Source organism: Contarinia nasturtii, unplaced genomic scaffold (assembly GCF_009176525.2).
Source record: "Contarinia nasturtii isolate CC-2019 unplaced genomic scaffold, AAFC_CNas_1.1 Cnas_scaffold_1037, whole genome shotgun sequence".
Lineage (NCBI taxonomy): Eukaryota > Metazoa > Arthropoda > Insecta > Diptera > Cecidomyiidae > Contarinia > Contarinia nasturtii.
In genome coordinates this window covers 1,139,877-1,158,304 of record NW_022198383.1, presented here as the reverse complement: position 1 = coordinate 1,158,304, position 18,428 = coordinate 1,139,877, and the positions used below count along the sequence as shown (strand labels likewise).

Sequence of the window (18,428 nt, the reverse complement as noted above, 5' to 3'; positions counted from 1 at the left end):
ACATTTCAAATTGTTTTTATATTTTCTAATAAAAATACAAAATCTGCACTGAAGTGTGGAAAATAAGCGGCGTTCAAGAGAAAAATGGTTAGTCAATTTCGGTAGTTAGAATTTCTAGTGTTTCTGTCAAAACTCACAAATGGGTCAATTTTTCGGTCAAAACCTGGCTCAACATTTGAATGATATGCTTGACCCAAATCGATCAAAGAATATCCCCACACTGACTAATTTGTTATCGAAATGCCGATGGCTTTCAGTTGAAAAATTATTCTTAAAAAGTTTATTTTCATTCGTGTAGTTCAATCTTTGTATAGTATCCAACGACTTTTCTACCCACTAAACAATTGTTGGGGCAAATTTATCCATTTTCGGGGTATATATTGATGGTCGAATGCGGGGTTGCAGTTGTGTGTTGTTTCAGTCGAATTTAACGTCATAATGAAATGATAAAAAGAGACAAAAAGAGTTATGCATAAAATTTCCATTGAATTGAAATCAATATGTTAATTAAAATAGAGCTTTAAAATCAACACCAATAAAAATTGTAATCAATTAGTTGATAAAATTATTCTTACCGTGGGGTACTTTATACATAATATCTCAGATACTATGTACAAATCAAAGCCACAAAATACAAGCTTTGGTAATAACTATTTTAGTTAACATGTTTTCTTTTCTTCAATTGATTGATGCTGGTTGATCATTATTGTTTACTTGGACTGGAACAACATTTGCATTTTCTCTTGGTTTTCTGCGTACCGGTGGTTTTTTACGATACGGTGGTCTTCGAGGTTGTGGTGGTCTCACAAACGAATTTATCAATGTTAAATCGAAAATGAAACATAGAGCTGTAATCAATAAATTTGAGTTAATATTATTCAAAATAAATTAATACAGAAAATTGTACCTTTGTACATTATGCACCTTGCCGCAACAATGTCTCGATCGCAGCTCTCGATATTTATGTTCTTGTTCCGGTTGTTGTTGTTGTTGTTGTTGATGATCATTGGTGTTCGCAGCATCGTCTCCCATTTGAAGTGCATTCACAGAGTTTAGCGGCCAGTTTTTCCAATAGTACATTTTGGGTGACGCTAATCGCTCTGGTTTGGATTCTTTTGGCAGATTTGCTTGATTTACTAGACCTCTGTCGATCAACTTTTTCACACAACGGTCCAACGTTTTGCGTCGTGAGCCCTTTTTTGACACAATTAGCGGCGGCAACGACATGTATTTGGCAATCTCCGCTGGTATTGGAGCATTGCGTGGACAATTCTTGCATGCTTTGAATCGGAATTTTTTCGTTTCTTTCGAGCACTTCACCATGCAACTGGCACAGTGTTGCGATGTGTAAGCTTCGTCCACTCTAACGACATCTGAATGATGTAATTTTTTAACGCTGTTTTCAAGACGTCGTGTTCCCGGGCATCGTTTGGTCTTCTTCTTACCGATTGGCGAATTGGCTGGCAAGTCCGCGTCTCCGATGGTAAACAGCGATGGCTTATTCTTTGTCAATGATTTTGCTAACCAATCGGTTTCGTGCTGTGAGTCGATGTACTTGTCCAACGATAGCCGTGCATATCGTCGCCGAGCATATGCCGCCAATCCATCCTGCATCATTTTCAATCGATGATCGAGATAGTATATCCAGCCGTTTCCGCGCGGTGATGGTATCACTAGATAGTTTTCCTCGCGATCGGACTGTTCCATCTTCGTGAATGTTGCTGTCATGTGCTTTGCTCTTTTGTCGCGAATACCTTGTCGGGCACCCCAATGATATTGCTTCGGTGATATTTTGATGTTTTCCTTTGATAAAACCAAAATAAAAACAATCAATACATTAAATCTAGAAAATTATGAAATTTAAATTTAAAAAAAAAAAATTATTTAATCAACTTACTTCGACACAAGTTTCAATGTTCCGACGAAATCCAGCATAGTATGTGTTCACACCGGGATCAAGTGGGATGATATACGTGTAATCACCGGCTTCAAGTTTTTGTTTGATTCGTTCGCGATTGAATTCGGTCTTCTCATGTTTTGGTATTTCGAATAGTACCGAAGCCGAAACGCTATCGCACACAATCATACGGTGAAATTGCTGGTTTGGTCTTTTGAGTTCATTGATTTTCTTCATGTCGAATAAAATATTCCAAGCGTCGTATGGGTTTTCTTCAAAATGATTGTTGCTATATAAAGAACTTCCTCCATCTTTTCCACCGAATTCTTCTGGAATCAGTTTCCATCGAGCCAATAGTGCTAACAAATCCTTATGATCGAATCTGATGTGTTTGAGTTTATTATCACATAACGGTACAACGGTGATATTGCGAATCTTTGGCGGCAGTGGTTGCGTCGGTTTTTCGAACAACAATGGTTTTTTCTTGTGTCGCAGCCATGCATGCACTAGCTGTTGATGTTCTGCCTTGAATTCACTAATTTCACGTTGTATTTGGATGAAAAAATAAAGTGATTCAAACCACTTTTTCTCGATGTATTGAGTCATTGTGAGATAATCGCCAAATGATGGTAAACAACGTTCTTTCACGGCAACAAACAGCTCATTCATTTTGAATTTTCGAACTGGATCGCCTTCACTCCAGTCTTTATTGCGCATAATGCTTTCGATTGCGTTTCGAATGTCGATGTCATCAAATTTGAATAATCTGTATGGTTCCTGATTGAATTGGTAGCGCTTCATTTGCAAGAAGTACGCCAATTCCTTCTCACAATGTGTGGTATGCTGTGTTGTCACATTGCTAAGGTATTGTTGATGCATATACTCAAATGCATTTCCCATCAGATCACGAGATGGCCACTCAAATTCGTTGTTAGTCAATGTCTCGACCATTTCTCGAAAATCGTCTGGCATTTGATTTGTAAATTCACCATCTATGCGTGCCACAGCGGTGAAAATTTTACGAATTTCCTTTTTTCCATTAGTTGTAATAAAATAATCATGATCATCGTTATCAAACGCCTCGTTGACTTTATACAGCAATAAAAGTGACGCCAGATACGATATTTTTGATGCTTTCAAGCATTCACCATAAAAGTGACCGACGAGGTAGTCTGCATATTCATCTCTGAATATTGAGTTGGCGGGTACTTTACGTGTTCGTTTTTCGACATTTTCTTCCTTCTTTTTCTTTTCTTCTTGTTTTGCTTTCTTTCTCGGAACACCGCCAAAATTTTTAGGCCCTCGCCTTTTTGCCATTATGATTCTAATGAGAATTGAGAAAAAATCCATTTTTATTTTGTACTGTTACAATCACCGTAAAAAAATGCGGTATCAAATGCAATTGTATTCAAGAAATTTATCGAAAAAAAAAACCAACGGAACAATTATTAATATGATTTGCATTCGATTGTGAAATTCATACGACAAACAATGTAAACTATTGACTGAAACACACAAAATGACAACCAGAACGAGTTCTTATGAAGCGACTTACTTCGTTGAAATCTCAGCTAACTCTGATGCATTCGATGCCAATATTCAGTGTCGTCAGCTCGCTGTAAAAACTGTCAACTAATAATAACCAATACCAACCAAAATATTTCCACATTATCCTCAGTTGATTTTATTATGACAGAGTCTCCCTTATATATTTGAACAATATTTCGATGTATTAATACCTTTATAAAGGCAACGATTGGAATCTTTATCCCATCACACAATTTAAAACTTAACGTATTGGGTTGTGTTCACATTATGTTGTCAAATGAAATATTATTGGAAGTGAAAGAAACAAGTGGATCCATTCCATTGGAATTCGTGGAAACTATGCATATAATGTCCGTTCCATTTGACACGAAAATGACCACCAGAATGGGCCAAAACGTTTCATTTTTCAACGTTAGAATGTACTAAAAACATTACATAGCAAAGACTAGAACCAATATTTCAGTGTTGGTTCAAGTTTGAAATTGAGCTCAATAAATTTGCTCCATCCGCTTTCTAGATGTAGCTCCTATGCAGTGAATGGGTTTGATGTGTTTCCAGGCTAAATATTTTTCTTATTTCGAAGAAATATACGAAATAAGGATTCGAACCTTGTTGGTGAAACATATAAAACCCAATAAAACCATTGCTCATTACTTTTAGCAAAAAAATCATAGCGGCTACTTTCTATTATGACTTTGAATTACAAAGAAAATATGTATAATTCCTACAGTTATATGAAGTACTTTATGATTTTCGTCGATGGAATTGTAAAAGGTTCAATTTATTTAACATTTCAGCTGCCCATTTGTCTGGATGTGAAATTTAAAAAAAAATAGAGTTTCGTTTTTTTCATTCGTTCGTTTCTTTGTTTATAATAATAACTAATTGTATTTGTTCATTTCCGTTGATTTTGCCATAAATACAAAACGTGGTAGTTTCCAGTTTGTCATAATGACAGAATAATCATACGTGCAAATCGGAATGTGGATTAAAAGAGTGTGGGTAAATCGTTTGTTAAGTTAAAAAATTGCTGCGCATTTTCAACATAAATAAAAAGATACGAAAATACACAGAAATACAGATATCAATCCAAATGGTGATCAAGAGTTGAAATATCAATTTTGTTGTAAACACATAACTCACAATATGCAAGAGAGATTGAAAACAATTTGAAACAGCCTCTTTGCTTTCTTTCCCTTTCACGAAATTTATGGTCATTTCATTAATGTATTCACTATTCACACAATGATATTAAAACGAAACTAGTAAGCGAATGTGATTTTTTTTTTCTTTTTTTTTTGAAAAGGTTTGATCGAGTCTCGCATTCTCTACACATGATTAACAATGAACGATCGTGGTTTGCTGTTGCTACAGCTATTGTTGTTATTGTAACTGTTAGTCGCCGTCCACTCGCTGCCGCTGAAGACAAATGTGTATGGCACAACATGTTTTTACTGTATACAAAAGACTTGCACGCACCAACACACATGCAATGCATCATCGTATAAATCGATTTGAAGGTGTTGAGGTTTACTTTCGAATTAAGACAACAACAAAAAAAATTATGCCAAGCGAATCGTTCGTTTAAGTTTAGTTGGTGTTCAGCCTTAGTAACGGAAGAATCACATCATAAAGTACGAACTTGTTGTAGGAAATTTTATTATTATTTTTAGCTATTTTCGCGATTTTTTCTCGAACGACCGTTACAAGTTTAAGCAATTTTTTTTTTGATTGCTCACAGAGCAATAAAACGAAAACTAACTAGGGAATTTGTCTTTTGTACGACGAAGTTAACAACGAATAACGTAACATTGATATTACCTGCATTGCATTCACTTATATTTCGGTTATGCCATTCGAAGCACCAAAGACAAAAATACATATATATAATACAGTGAAGAAATACGATGAATAACATGACGTGAATATTAAAATTATTATCAAACAATTCATTCATATTTTTCTTTTATTCTTTTTTCGGCACTTTTCACGATTGAAGAACGTGTTCTGTGATTTGGGTGAATAAAGATTTAAAGGCGGTTTAATCTACTGTAATTTGGTACACATTTTTACTCGTCGAGACTTCGATCGGTTTGTGCGACGAATACAGAAACATGCATCGAACATTGTTTACAGTTGCGTTGATTTGTTCATTTGGGATTCTGGGTAAATTGATGTGCAAATTTCATTTTTTTTTCTTCATCCATTGTTGTTAACCATCGATTTTTATCACAAGACGGTTTGAATGTTAGAGAGGAAGATGAAGCAAGTGAGAAAAAGAGATGGACTGACACAAAGGGAGAAAGAGCGAACAAGAGAGACTTTATTAAATACAAATAGAAAGATTCTATTCTATTGACCGACGTCTGTTCTAATATTTGCATATTCCATGCATTAAACTGTCTATCTTCAATCTAAAGATATTTACAATGCGAATGCAACATGCATTTCAGATCAAATCCAAGGTGAAAAATGTGAGATAAATTAAACCAAAATTGAACATTCATGGAGTAATTGACGTTGGTGAATGTAAATGGTGCGTGCGAGGTGAGTTCATACACAAAAAGTGTAGAGCTCGATAAGTGTTCTTCTATAAAAAAAAAGCCTGCAGTATAAGAATAATAAGCGCCCCACAATATTGTAACTGTGCAAACGGAACATTAAATATCTTTGTTGTACATGCTTGACACGAACACAAAGAAACCGAAGCCCATGTATTTTTTCACGTAACTATTTTCACTTGTTGACTAGCCGTCTGGCAAAATAAAACCCAACACTCGACTCAATTATTATTCTTTTTTTATTCGCATATTTTTTTCATTCGATTTTCTTGAGCACTTGTAATATGCCGCACACGCTCATTGCAACTTTTTCTTTCTACCGATTTTAATTACACAGCATTGAGCTCGGTTTTGGTCTAGTTTTTTTTGGCGTATGTTCTGCAACCGATATATCGATATAGTAATCGTTTGAGCTCTTTATGAACTGGTGCAATATGTTTCGTATTGTGGTAACGGTTCGAAGCGCATTTGGTATTTCGATGGTAAAAAAAAATTGAACATATTTACTCGAAATCATATTTTTCGTTCTGAATTCGGCTGAAAACATCGATGACCTTCATCAGCCCATTTTCATTTGACATTTTGAAGATAATTTATTCAATTCTTTCGAAAAATAAATTAAAAATCAAATTCTATTCAATGCAAAAAAACATGCCTAAACAAGTTGATGAAGGGTTAAACAAATGGAATTATTTCGTATTTGAAAAAGCATTGAATCATAACGAGCATAAAATTAAAAATTAGCTTCATTTGGATTTGACGCTAATTGTGATTTATATGTATTGAAAACGATGACCGCAAGAGCAAAACGAGGAAATCAAATGAAAGTGTTTTTTAATATCAATCTTCAATGTTTGAAACGAACGTGTTAGTTTTGCGGCGTCGACTGTCTCGTTTCGTTTTGCTTGAAAATATGTTTTTTTTTTTTGAAATATCTTCGATTCTCTCACTTTTATTTGCTCGCTCACTGCCTCTGGATTTTTCACCTCAAATTATCGCCACTTTCTAGCATTAGATTCATGAATATTTTCTCCATATTTTTACTGTTTTTTATGCGATGTCGTTTGCGAATTCATGACGATTCACATAAATTCACACGAACAAAATCCTGATTTGTATTTTAACCAGTTTGGCCAAAATAGATTTCACTTATCACTTCATGAAAGCGAATTATTTAACAGAAATATGACGCCTCCAACAATCACCGCTTTTTTTTGCTTTGCTCATGACTTCCTCGTATATTTGTATACAAACCATAAACTCAATGTCTATTATTATAGAAGAAATTGCGTCGTTTTGTGGTTTTTGTTTACTTTCTTTTGGATTTTTCAAAATGATCGATGGTTTTCGATTTTTTCTTCTCTTTTTTTCTTCGTATAACCATATAAAAAACTGAATAATAAAGTTGCATCTGTGTGTTGGCATAAAGTATGAAGTCATTGAAAACAGAACTGGTTTATCAGTTGACATTTGCACTCAACACAGACTTTTATTATTCAGACAGATTTGCAGAATATTGATTTTTTTCTTCTCTGTCTTTTTCTTGCTGTTCATTTCTAGCCCATGGCGCTGCCGCTCCACATTGTCCAGAGCCCTATGGCGAACAGGTAAGACACATTCATCATGCTATTGTTGTCTCGTCTTCATTGACACTTTACACTTTCAACTGAATAAAATCGCCAAATTCGCATTTTTAAAATAAGAAAGCGTCTGCTGCTGTTTTGATGCTTTACATTCTCACCTTTCATTGATAGGCCTATGCTCATCCAGACAGCTGCGATCAATTCTTTTTGTGTACAAACGGAACATTAACATTGGAAACATGCGAAAATGGTTTGTTATTCGATGGTAAAGGTGCCGTACACAATCACTGCAATTACAACTGGGCCGTTGACTGTGGACCACGAAAATTTGATCGTAAGTGTCGTCGAAGAGACTTCGATTTAATTGAGATTCATTAATGGAACACCAATTTTATTTGCAGCTACTCCAATTTCCTCGCCGGGATGCGAATATGCTTTTGGTATTTATCCAGACAGTGCAGAATGTTCGACCTCTTACTTGAAATGTGCGTTCGGTGAACCATCACAACACGCATGTGACGCCGGTTTGGCGTACGACGAACGCATTCATGGATGCAATTGGCCAGATCAACTTCTTGAAATCTGTAATCCAGAAGGTAAGCTATTGGGCATTTGCAAAAAAAGCTCATCTTTTAATTCATTTTTTTGTGATTTTCATTACAGCTGTTGTTGGCTTCAAATGCCCAACTAAAGTTGATCCAAATTCACAATCGGCACGCTTTTGGCCATACCCACGGTACGCTATCCCCGGTGACAGTCATCATCTTATTACCTGCGTTGAAGGACATCCACGTTTGATTGCATGCGGTGAAGGTTCCATTTTCAACGAAGGAACACTTACCTGTGAAGAGCTTAAGTAAATAATTCCAACATAAAATGTCACTTCTGTTGTATTCATTGCCTTTTTTCCCTCAAATTTAATTCAATATTGTAACACAAGATATCGTTACCGTAGTTTCATCAAATATTTACACGCTGTAATAAACAACAGAGAAAACAAATGACATTGCTTTTTAATAAATTTATAATGATTTTTTGTTTCATTATTTTAAATTCTGTTTTAGTGGTTTGATAATGAATAGTATTTGACAATTCAAATGTGTATCTCACACTTTCGATTTGAATAAATAAATAGCCATATCATTGAAGAGGTACGAATGAAGTGAAATACCATTTTTTTCAACATCAAGAGTAGCAGAAAACAAGCAATACTTATCAAGTTTCAAATTTGCGACAGAACAAAAAAAAAAAACAAACTAAAATTCAAAAACCAAAATCCAGATATCATGGCCGTATATACTTTAAGAGCCGAATATGCGATGTGTGAAGTGGAAAAAGTATAAATACATGTATGATTGAAATCCAAATTAACGTGAACATGAACATGTTTTCTAACAGACTGTGAAAAGTGGTTGCACACAGCGCTTAATATTCGCTTTTCTTTTACTACCACAATGAACTGTGAAAATAACACGATTTGGTGTTTGGTAAATCTGATAAAATGAACTAACAATAGACTTGATATAACAAAGACAACCAACCACTACCACACTTAATTCTGAACACAATTACGCGCACAACATGAGAAATTTTCAATGGAAAATTATTTATACGATATAGTTCTACACTTATGCGGATTGACGGAGCCGATTTCTCATTTGAACATGATTCTAATTGAATTATCTGCATAAACAATAAAATCCCCCTTTTCTCCATTTCCGTTTTCGAAAAGTTAAAGACAACTAACATTTAGTATTTAAATGTTTAAACGATGTACTCCACGAAAGCAGACGTGTTATTTAAAATCATTGTGTGACAAGCGAAATTGAATAAATTGAAAAGCGAACAAAAAGAAATATTCTATTGTGTATGACCTAATTTATTGGTAGAGAGATTTGATTTAATTGTATTTTTTGACTATTTTGCAGTTTGAATGAAAAGGTTAGATATCTTAGATTAGAATTTGACGCTATCGATACAGTTTTTTTTACTTATATCAATGTCAACCTAATTAAACAAAATTCGAATAGGTCATTATATTTAATATTGCATTTTTAGATACTATATCACGATATTTCATAAGTTTTTTGCATTCAATCCAACTCAATTAAACTTTTTTTTCTCAAACAAGAAAATATAGTCGATCAAATCAGAATACACCTTGAAATACATTTTTAACATTCTTTCAGTGCTTCGAGAACAAATATTCATTGCATTGTTTTTTGATAACACCTCTCGAATGTTCATCTGATACAAGGTCTGAGGGCTTGTCAAAATATCTATTTGTAATAGATCTATTTCGCATGGAAAGGAAATCTTTTAACAATCTCATGATCCGTTTACGTTGTAATCTATTCTTTATTTTGCCAATTTTCTTTATTCATTGAAAATTCGCCGAAAAATTAAATTAAATCCGTGTCATTAGCAATAATCAATCACATATATTGAAAAAAAATGTATCGCTTATAAAACTCGTGTTCAAAATTATGCAAAAAGAAAACAATGTTTCAAAATAATATGCTCAGTGAGTGAATATCGATAAACATTGTTGGGTCGCGGCACTTCCATTAACATCGTTCAAAAAATGCGTTTATCACCGATTCAAATTGATGTGAGCAACAGAAGCGCATCATAAATTTAATGAAAATTTCGAAATGATATCTTTGGGGCGTAAAATCTCATTACTTAATGGTCATTTGGTGTCCATTAAATTTACAAAGTTCGACTCGTTAGATTCGAAAATATTTGCCATTAAAATTAATACGCTTGCTCCATTGAGAGCGTTCATATAGTAATAATAATGATGGTGAAAAATGTTCAAGCGGTAAAAGCATATTTTCATCGGTTTTTTACACGGTTATGTGGTGCTTTTTATTGGTATCGAAATCATACATGTGACAGACTCCATAAATGTTTTTACCTATGTTTTTGTTTTTGTTTTAATTGAACAACGATGCTGGAATTGAAACAAAAATGAATTATTTTAACAATAATAAAGAAAACCAATTTTCATTTATTGAGAACGCCAAATAAAGTCAAATGACATGACGTTCATACAGGCATATTACAATCATAGATGTAAAATTTCAAAATAATATTCGAATTCAAGCCGTCAAAATCGATCGCTTCACAAATATGTCGCAAATAATAATAATGGAATGTTCAGCTTTGGATGAAGCGCATAAATAATGTTGCATTATTGTAAACATCAAATGTAATTTGCAACAAGGTGTGTATTGCCTAATTCCCGTGCATATGTGTTTGTGTGTGCGTATGAATTTTGGATGTAACAAAAAACAAATGCGCCCAAATGGTGACGGGAAAAAAGGCGGAAAATTTATTGGAAGTGGCATCTGTTTTGACAATAATTTGCTTTTGCTTTTATGGTCTCGGTTTACAATACAATCTGCCAATTATGTAGAGAATTTAATTTTATGTGCCCTGTTCCATACGCACACTTACACATTACCGCATATGAAATGACGAGGGAACAGTGACGATGCACATAAATTTAGCTACATGGAAGAGTATCATTCCATCGAAAGCATATTTTCATTCATCGCACCGCGATACCATATCAACCGAAAACAAAACACAATATACAACAGAATCCTTTCATAACATATTCTACATTCATATTTATCGGAAATTTACACTTGTTTCGATGTACTATGTCTTCAGATGATTATTTACAACACATTATAAATAAAAGACGTATTTGTAAAATTTTAAATCGACAATATTCTTCATTTTTGTGTATAAATCAAATGACTGATTATTAGTAATTCTCACAATTATTAATCGGCAGAAGTTGAAACTGGAATCGATGTATCGCTCAAATATACTTCGCCATCAAAATGAACCGCCAGGATTCCTGTCTACTTACCGTGACATTTATTATAGCAAATATTTACATAAAAAAAACTGTCATGACTTAAGTCATTTGAATTACATATGAATCATTCGATTAATGAAAACAATTATTAAATAAATAAGTAAATATTAATTTAAAAACGTGTTCAGATTCATCCAGTATTTTTGGCGAACGCAAACGAGTTACCCATAAGCAATGTTTACTCATACGACCACGTATCTATCGATATTTTTTTATCATTGTGCCTCAACAGTAGCAAAACATAGGGTTGAACATCGAAAAAAATGTGCTTTATTGCCGCTCCGATGGAATTGAATGCGTATTTAAGTGATATCAAATGATGAATGCCTTTGTAAAAAAAATAAAAATGTTGTAACGGAAAGATAATGACAACAGGCCGCTTTGTGATCTCAATAAAGTTTGAATCATGAATTTATGGCTTTCAATGCAATTTATCTGCATTTTCAATTTATTACGGCGATTTTTTCTCTCTTCCCCCTTCCAACGCTGATGCACTTTTTGTTTTATTTTCATTCGATCGGGTAAATGCTTTCGTTAATCGAGACTGAGAACGACAGTCATCACATTATGCGAAGAATTTATTCACCTTTTGCGCAAAAGTGTTTTGCCAATAAACTGCCATTTCATTATACATGCAGCAGCAACAATAACAAGAAAAAAGCACACAGATTCTCGTATCGAAGCGGCTATTTGGTGTGGCGTGCAGGGCACAGAACAAAACCGATGCCATATAGAATTGTGGCATTGATAATGTGAAGTGAAGCGACACGAATAGTTGGTAGTTGGGATGCCTTTTTCCCTATTATACGGACGCTGCACATATCACAAGGCAATATTCCGCTTCAATTCTACACATTGTTGGTGCACATCATCTCATGAACCATAACTAACTCTTCACCAAAAACTGTATTTTAAACCACTGAAACGAGAGCCAAACAGTTTTTTTTTCTTCTCTCGTTCGCAACGTTCTTTCCAATATAAAACATATTTTCTCGTATAAAACGGCGCGCAATAGATAGATGTAGAGAGAAAGGACGAACGAGAGTAAAAAAAACCTGACGGCAATTCAAGTCGTGAGAAAAAGAAAAATGTACAATGATGAAGAGAAAGAGAGCGAATAAACGGCAAAAATATGTACTGGCACATTTCCAGTTGTTCAGTGATCCATATAACATTTAAAGATAATTTAAAAACCATAAATCATGATAAAAAAAGAGAAGAAGAAGAAATTCGACGACCAAGACACGATGCGGTCTCACTCTCCATCTCAACCTCTGTGCATACCAAGGAGCAGTCGGAACGAATTGAATCGTACATATTGTTGGAATGATCACATCGACAATGCACAAAATTAAAATACATAAAAAAAGGTACACTGCACACGAAGAAATCTTCCGAGAATTCCATTCGGTGTGAAACGAATCGAATGCTCGGTGCATACAATGTACAAAGACGATGAAATTTCCATTTTGTGTTAAAGATACGGAGTAACGGCCAAAGCTCCTAATCGGAATTAATAGAGATATATATGTAGTTGCTCACGTTTTTCTTCTCTTTTAGATTTAGCTGAAAGATTTGCCAAATTCCTTTCAAATCAGACTACATTTCTTGGCGATTTACTATCACTTTCGCTGCAATAGCTTTCAATTGATTCGAACAAATGGTGTTTTTTTTGAAAATTTACTGTTTTTCGCTTTAAATCATTTGATAAATCTCTCTTTTTCTCGTTCTGTTTAATTCGGTTCGGTTCTTCCAGCGGAACTTCTTAATTTATCATGTAGTGTGTCATTGTTGTTCTATGCAAATTATGTGCCATAACTTTTCAATTGTATGTCACTAACATTTTTCTTCTCATTTTAATATAATTGTGTCTCAGCTTTTAAAATCAAATTAAAACCAAGTGTTTGGCCTGTTTAAGTTACTCTGCCTTTATCTTGCTCTCTGTTTTACTTTCATTGTTTTTTTTATCTCATTGTCTCCTCTCTTTTACACTGTTGCCTGACACCCTCTATTTCTTTTCTCTCGTAATCTTCCCCCTTTTTTTCAAAAAGTATGTCTTATTATGTCGGTATTTGTCGTTTGTAGTCTATCACCTGAGTGTATAATTGCGTATCATGAGAGAGAGAGAGAGTTCAAACAAAGACGAGTCAAGTAACAATGCCATGCTTTATTTGGTATTTGCAGCTCCATAAACTTTATATAGACTTTCATTCCCCGATGCAGTTGTCGTGCTTGCTCACGTTCCCATCGTCATTGTCGTTGTCACAGTTTTCTTACTTTCCCACGATAATTTGTAGCAGCAAGTAGAACAACTCAATGATATTGATATAGTCGGCGTGCAGAAATATTGTAATTAAAAACACACTTCGTTGCGCAATCGGGAAAAGTGCAGGGAATAAACGTTTTGTATGCTCTCGCTCTGGTATTAAATTCATTTTATTTCAATTTTCATTTGCACCGAGACATCTTTTTCACTTTACGTTCGGAAGAAAATGCTGCTTATGCCATTACCGAGAATCATGCGTTTTTTTCTCGCGCTTCTCTGGCGCGCGCGGTCCGTACATCACAATGCATGGAATAAATAACGAAGGAAGATCTACCTTTTGTTTCATAACATAACTTTTTATCTGTTCTCATTTAGGAAGCGTATAAGCACACTCCGGATGATGATTCTTTTTTTCGTTCGCCACCATTCATTCGCGTTCCATATTTAAAGTTCAGTTTTGAACACGGGAAATGTAAAGAGCCGGAGCAAGTGGGAAAAAAAATACTGTGAATGATAATAAAATAAATTACAACAATGGGTTCGAAAACTAAACTTGTAATAAATATAAAAATTCGCATACGGTGTGATGTGTTTGTGTGTGTGTGTGTGTTGTGATAAAAAGCATATTGTGTTTTCGATGAATATGTATTTGATGCGCAATTTTGGTTTCAAAAAAAAAGAAGAAAAAAGTCGAGTGTGTAAACGAATTTGCGCGTAAAGGATTTGGGAAGAGAGGCCAAAAACGTAATTGAAGATGTTTATTTGGCGTACATATTCATCTTGAGAAATGGCACAAAAGAGAAAATTACCCATCACATTTTTCGGAAAGGGTTCGTCAATATAACGATGTTCATTGTGCGCACGCCAATTTCAGTTTACTTTGGCAACAACAAAAACGGTCGATTACTACATCGAAAATGGCACATTTGGTGAGAGTGAGGTTGAAACGATACCGATACAGCCTGCCAACCAATCAACCGGCATGAGACAACGAAAAAAGGAAAAACAGCAAATCACACCGAAACTCTCAGAAGAGAGCGAAAAATGCGACCGGCGAAGGGGGCGAAAAATGGGAAAAAACGACACGAATTATCAATGAGAAACACATGCTCACCACCCATCAAAACAACAACAAAACACTCTTTATGTGTACCGTGTTAAACACAGATATCCGGAAATAATACTAAATTAATAGACAACATCATTTGTATGAGTATCATGAGTGCGGTTATGCTTCTTTTTATCTAACCATTCTTCGCTCTCTCTCTCTCTTCCTCTCTCCCTTTCACATAATTAGAATGGGCCACGAAAACTGTCTTAAATTAGTTATTTAGAATCGAATGAACGAGAATTTGGTTCGCCTTTTTTTTCTTAGCTCATTCGTTGTTATGGTTCTCAATTGCAATTTTTCGTTTCCCAATAGGATCGAAGTTTCAGGTTAATTGAGGTTGTTTTTGGTGTGCACGCGCGCGTGTGTATTTTGTTCACATGGTAAATGTTATGTGCACTGAATATTGATATACATGCCAATAATTAGTAGCAAATTACATGAGAGATCTGTTTCGAAATGAACACGAGCGATTCAAGTGTAATTTATTTGAAAATGTTTTATTTTTCATGAATATGTGGCGAGAGCTGGAATGTGTTGAAAGGAAGAGAGAGAGGTTGGTTTAAATGGTTTTCGGTTGCTTTCATTTCGTTTTGAATATTATGCTTTTTCTTCTTGAATGCGCTTCAGAGCCCCGCAATTAACAAACCAAATCGATATATAAATTGCTTATTGACCACTTTGCCATTTCAAATGACCAGGGGGTTTCATTGAAATGAAGTTGTGAGAAAATTGCAAAAGGGATTTAATATTGACTTTGAGCTTGAAACGAGCATTCATTCGGTGGATTTTATCATTTTCCAATGTGTTGCGAGATGCAGTTTTTTTTAATATCACACCACCATATCGAGGCGGCATATAAAGAAGTTTTGAACATTCTTTATTATAGTGTTGCTTTCGATCAAAGCTCGCGACAGATCTATAGTGTCATTCTTGTACACCGATGGCAATAAATCATTTTATGTTTTCAGTGTTCCGTTTAATGTTTCTGCAATTTTGATCGATATATGTGTTTATTTAATAAATATGTCACTCAACTGGAATGTTTCAACAGCAAGTTCCTTGAGTTTTCATAAAACACATTGCGATGTACGGTGTGCACTGTTCAATGCAACACACGAAACATCGATTAATCTACTACTGTACACGCTTGCCGCACGTATCATCATATTTTGTTATTTTTCAATATATATACAAGCATTTTTTTAGCCCACATGGACGAGCCATCACGTCAACCAGAGTTCAAAATTTCACGTCTCTCTCACTCATCCGCTTTCGCTTTATCGTTTGTACATCTTCCATTTTTCCGACGGGCTGCAACTTTATGACTTAATAAAATCTTATGTCCCATCGTAACAGTCAGCTGGTGTTCATTTAATTTTCTCTTGTTCCTTATGACAATTTTGGACCGAAGCGACAGTGTAGAAAAAAATGAAAATTGATCAAATGACTTTAGGATTTTAATGGGCTAAAGTTTTTCATATACATGGACGGTATGAGAAACAATGGCAAGCACAAACACACACACGCTGTATGCAATATGTGCCATCATGCATCTCAATCGCGTTGACAAGTAATTGTTTTCAATTCTTTTTTTTCTGTGCTTTCGCAAAATTTATCCATTGAATTCACTCGTGACAAGTTTTCATGATTCTATCAATACACGCACCGCCAGCACAGATAGTTTTCATTGAAAAGTGATATGCCATTTAATATTTGAGATTATTATTGATTTAAGAGTATACAAAGCATTCAAAAACTTCGATCATCGGATGCAACGAAGAAAATTGAATTTTCACCATTTTAGTTGCAAATAGCTGTCCCAAAGTATAAACCAAACAGTTAGGTCTGCACCTTTAGTCGTATAAATGGGATTGTATTTTGGTAAACATTTTACGACTGGATTTACGGCGAATCTTTGGAAATCCATTATCAAATCTGTCGTCAATTCTTATAAATATACGCCAGACGGGGTTTTGGTTTCGAATACATTCCGTTTTTGCCATATTTGAGTTTCAATAGTGAGACTGATTTCGATTCAGACACGTGAAACAAAAATCGATTTTTAACAAAAACTACATAATCAGCGATGATTTGCAATTATCAGGCTGGTTTCTTCTTTATTTTAATTATGCACTTCTCTGCGAAATATTGTTTTTATTTTTAAAACTCAAAGTTAAGCAGAAAAAATGCAATATTAATATTTATAAAGTCTAAATGATAAATGAATGGAGACAATTCCGAGAATTTTCGATGAATATTACCGAATAAATTCTAATTATTTATATTAAAATGAATGATTGAATATGGATTCGTCAAAACAATCATTTAAATCACACATATATCAGCAGTCATACATGCTTCATTCAATTATGCGCAATTTGTGTATGACAAATATCGATTCAATTTACAGCTGAGTTAGCACAATAGTTTGTATAATTACCAGCGAAATTCAGTAAATGAATCAGTCGCACTTTAAACTTCGACAAAGAAATCACCAAATTATAAAAAAGTAATTCGAAGCAAGTCATTTTTCATTGTTCTGTGGTACGCAATTGGGAAAATCAAAATTGAGACTCTTGAAATCAACTCCTAATTTTGTTTTTAAGTCATATTGTGATCGGTGATGAATACTAATTAAGTTTATTTTATTTTCCGATTTCTAAATAGAAAACAAAAGTAACCAAAATGATGAAATTATTTTGCCTTATTTTGTTCGTTGCAATCTCCTCAAGTGTTGCAAACAAGGTAATTGAAATTGAACATTAAGAATTTTTTTTTATAACCAATTAAGTGAAATGTGAAAAAGTATTGATGTCCAACTTTTCGTTGTATATTTCCCTTTAGCCCTACTCTGAATCGATCACGACTCAACGTGAATTGATTCGTGGCGCAAAACGGATATGCTTGACAAAGTACAGTCTATCTTCGACAATACCATTGCCAAAAGACGTTCTTAAGACGGACCCAAAAACCGCATGCTCTTTTCATTGCAGTATTCTTGAGCTTGGCATCGTAAGTTTGACACTTTATCATTTCTTTTTTTTATTTAAAAAATTACATTCAGAAAAAAACAAATTTTATATTGTCGAAATATTTACGCTTTTTATGTTTACAAATTTTATTCCTTTTCTAAAGATCAATGACAATGGAATTAATGAGGCGAATTTGATGGCTGAAAACGTAGCGATCGATCATGATCAAACTCGTCGATTGATTGAAATGTATAATGATCTCTGTTCCAAGGACCACTTATTGCCGTACAATTTCTTTGGAGCCAGAAGAGAGTTTTCAAAGTTGCCAGAAGAAATTCTCCTGGAATTGGGGTATTTATACCAAATTTGGTCAAAAATATCCGTAAGCAAATAACCAAATTGAGACTTTTTTTTATACAAGTATTAAAAAACTCAACTTCATATAAAAAAATTATTATCATTAGTAACATTGACTTATGACAGATTTTCAATATTGATAAGCTCAAATGCAAATTTCGATGTTTTTTCATTTTTTAAAAATAAATATATAATCAAATTCTTCAAAATGTCTTTGAAAATGTTTTTTTAACGCTCG

The 18,428-nt window shown here is 34.2% G+C and overlaps 3 protein-coding genes across 3 annotated transcripts; 2 read left to right on the top strand and 1 right to left on the bottom strand.

The window, feature by feature from the left end:
- Positions 1-603: 603 nt before the first annotated feature.
- On the bottom strand, positions 604-1,249 carry LOC116344419. Its single transcript, XM_031772946.1, has 2 exons — positions 908-1,249; positions 604-848 (listed from the first exon to the last, which is right to left on the bottom strand). The coding sequence occupies exons 1-2, from the start codon at positions 1,225-1,227 to the stop codon at positions 770-772; spliced, it is 399 nt and encodes a 132-aa protein (XP_031628806.1). The 5' UTR covers positions 1,228-1,249; the 3' UTR covers positions 604-769.
- Positions 1,250-4,992: 3,743 nt separating this feature from the next.
- Positions 4,993-8,610, top strand: LOC116343782 (protein obstructor-E). Its single transcript, XM_031772016.1, has 6 exons — positions 4,993-5,079; positions 5,445-5,611; positions 7,567-7,613; positions 7,761-7,923; positions 7,991-8,185; positions 8,253-8,610. Exons 2-6 carry the CDS (start codon positions 5,560-5,562, stop codon positions 8,447-8,449), a joined length of 654 nt encoding a protein of 217 aa, XP_031627876.1. The 5' UTR covers positions 4,993-5,079; positions 5,445-5,559; the 3' UTR covers positions 8,450-8,610.
- An 8,730-nt stretch (positions 8,611-17,340) lies between these two features.
- On the top strand, positions 17,341-18,403 carry LOC116344275. The gene is made up of 4 exons (XM_031772744.1): positions 17,341-17,370; positions 17,529-17,606; positions 17,706-17,873; positions 17,997-18,403. The coding sequence occupies exons 2-4, from the start codon at positions 17,547-17,549 to the stop codon at positions 18,225-18,227; spliced, it is 459 nt and encodes a 152-aa protein (XP_031628604.1). The 5' UTR covers positions 17,341-17,370; positions 17,529-17,546; the 3' UTR covers positions 18,228-18,403.
- Positions 18,404-18,428: the final 25 nt, after the last annotated feature.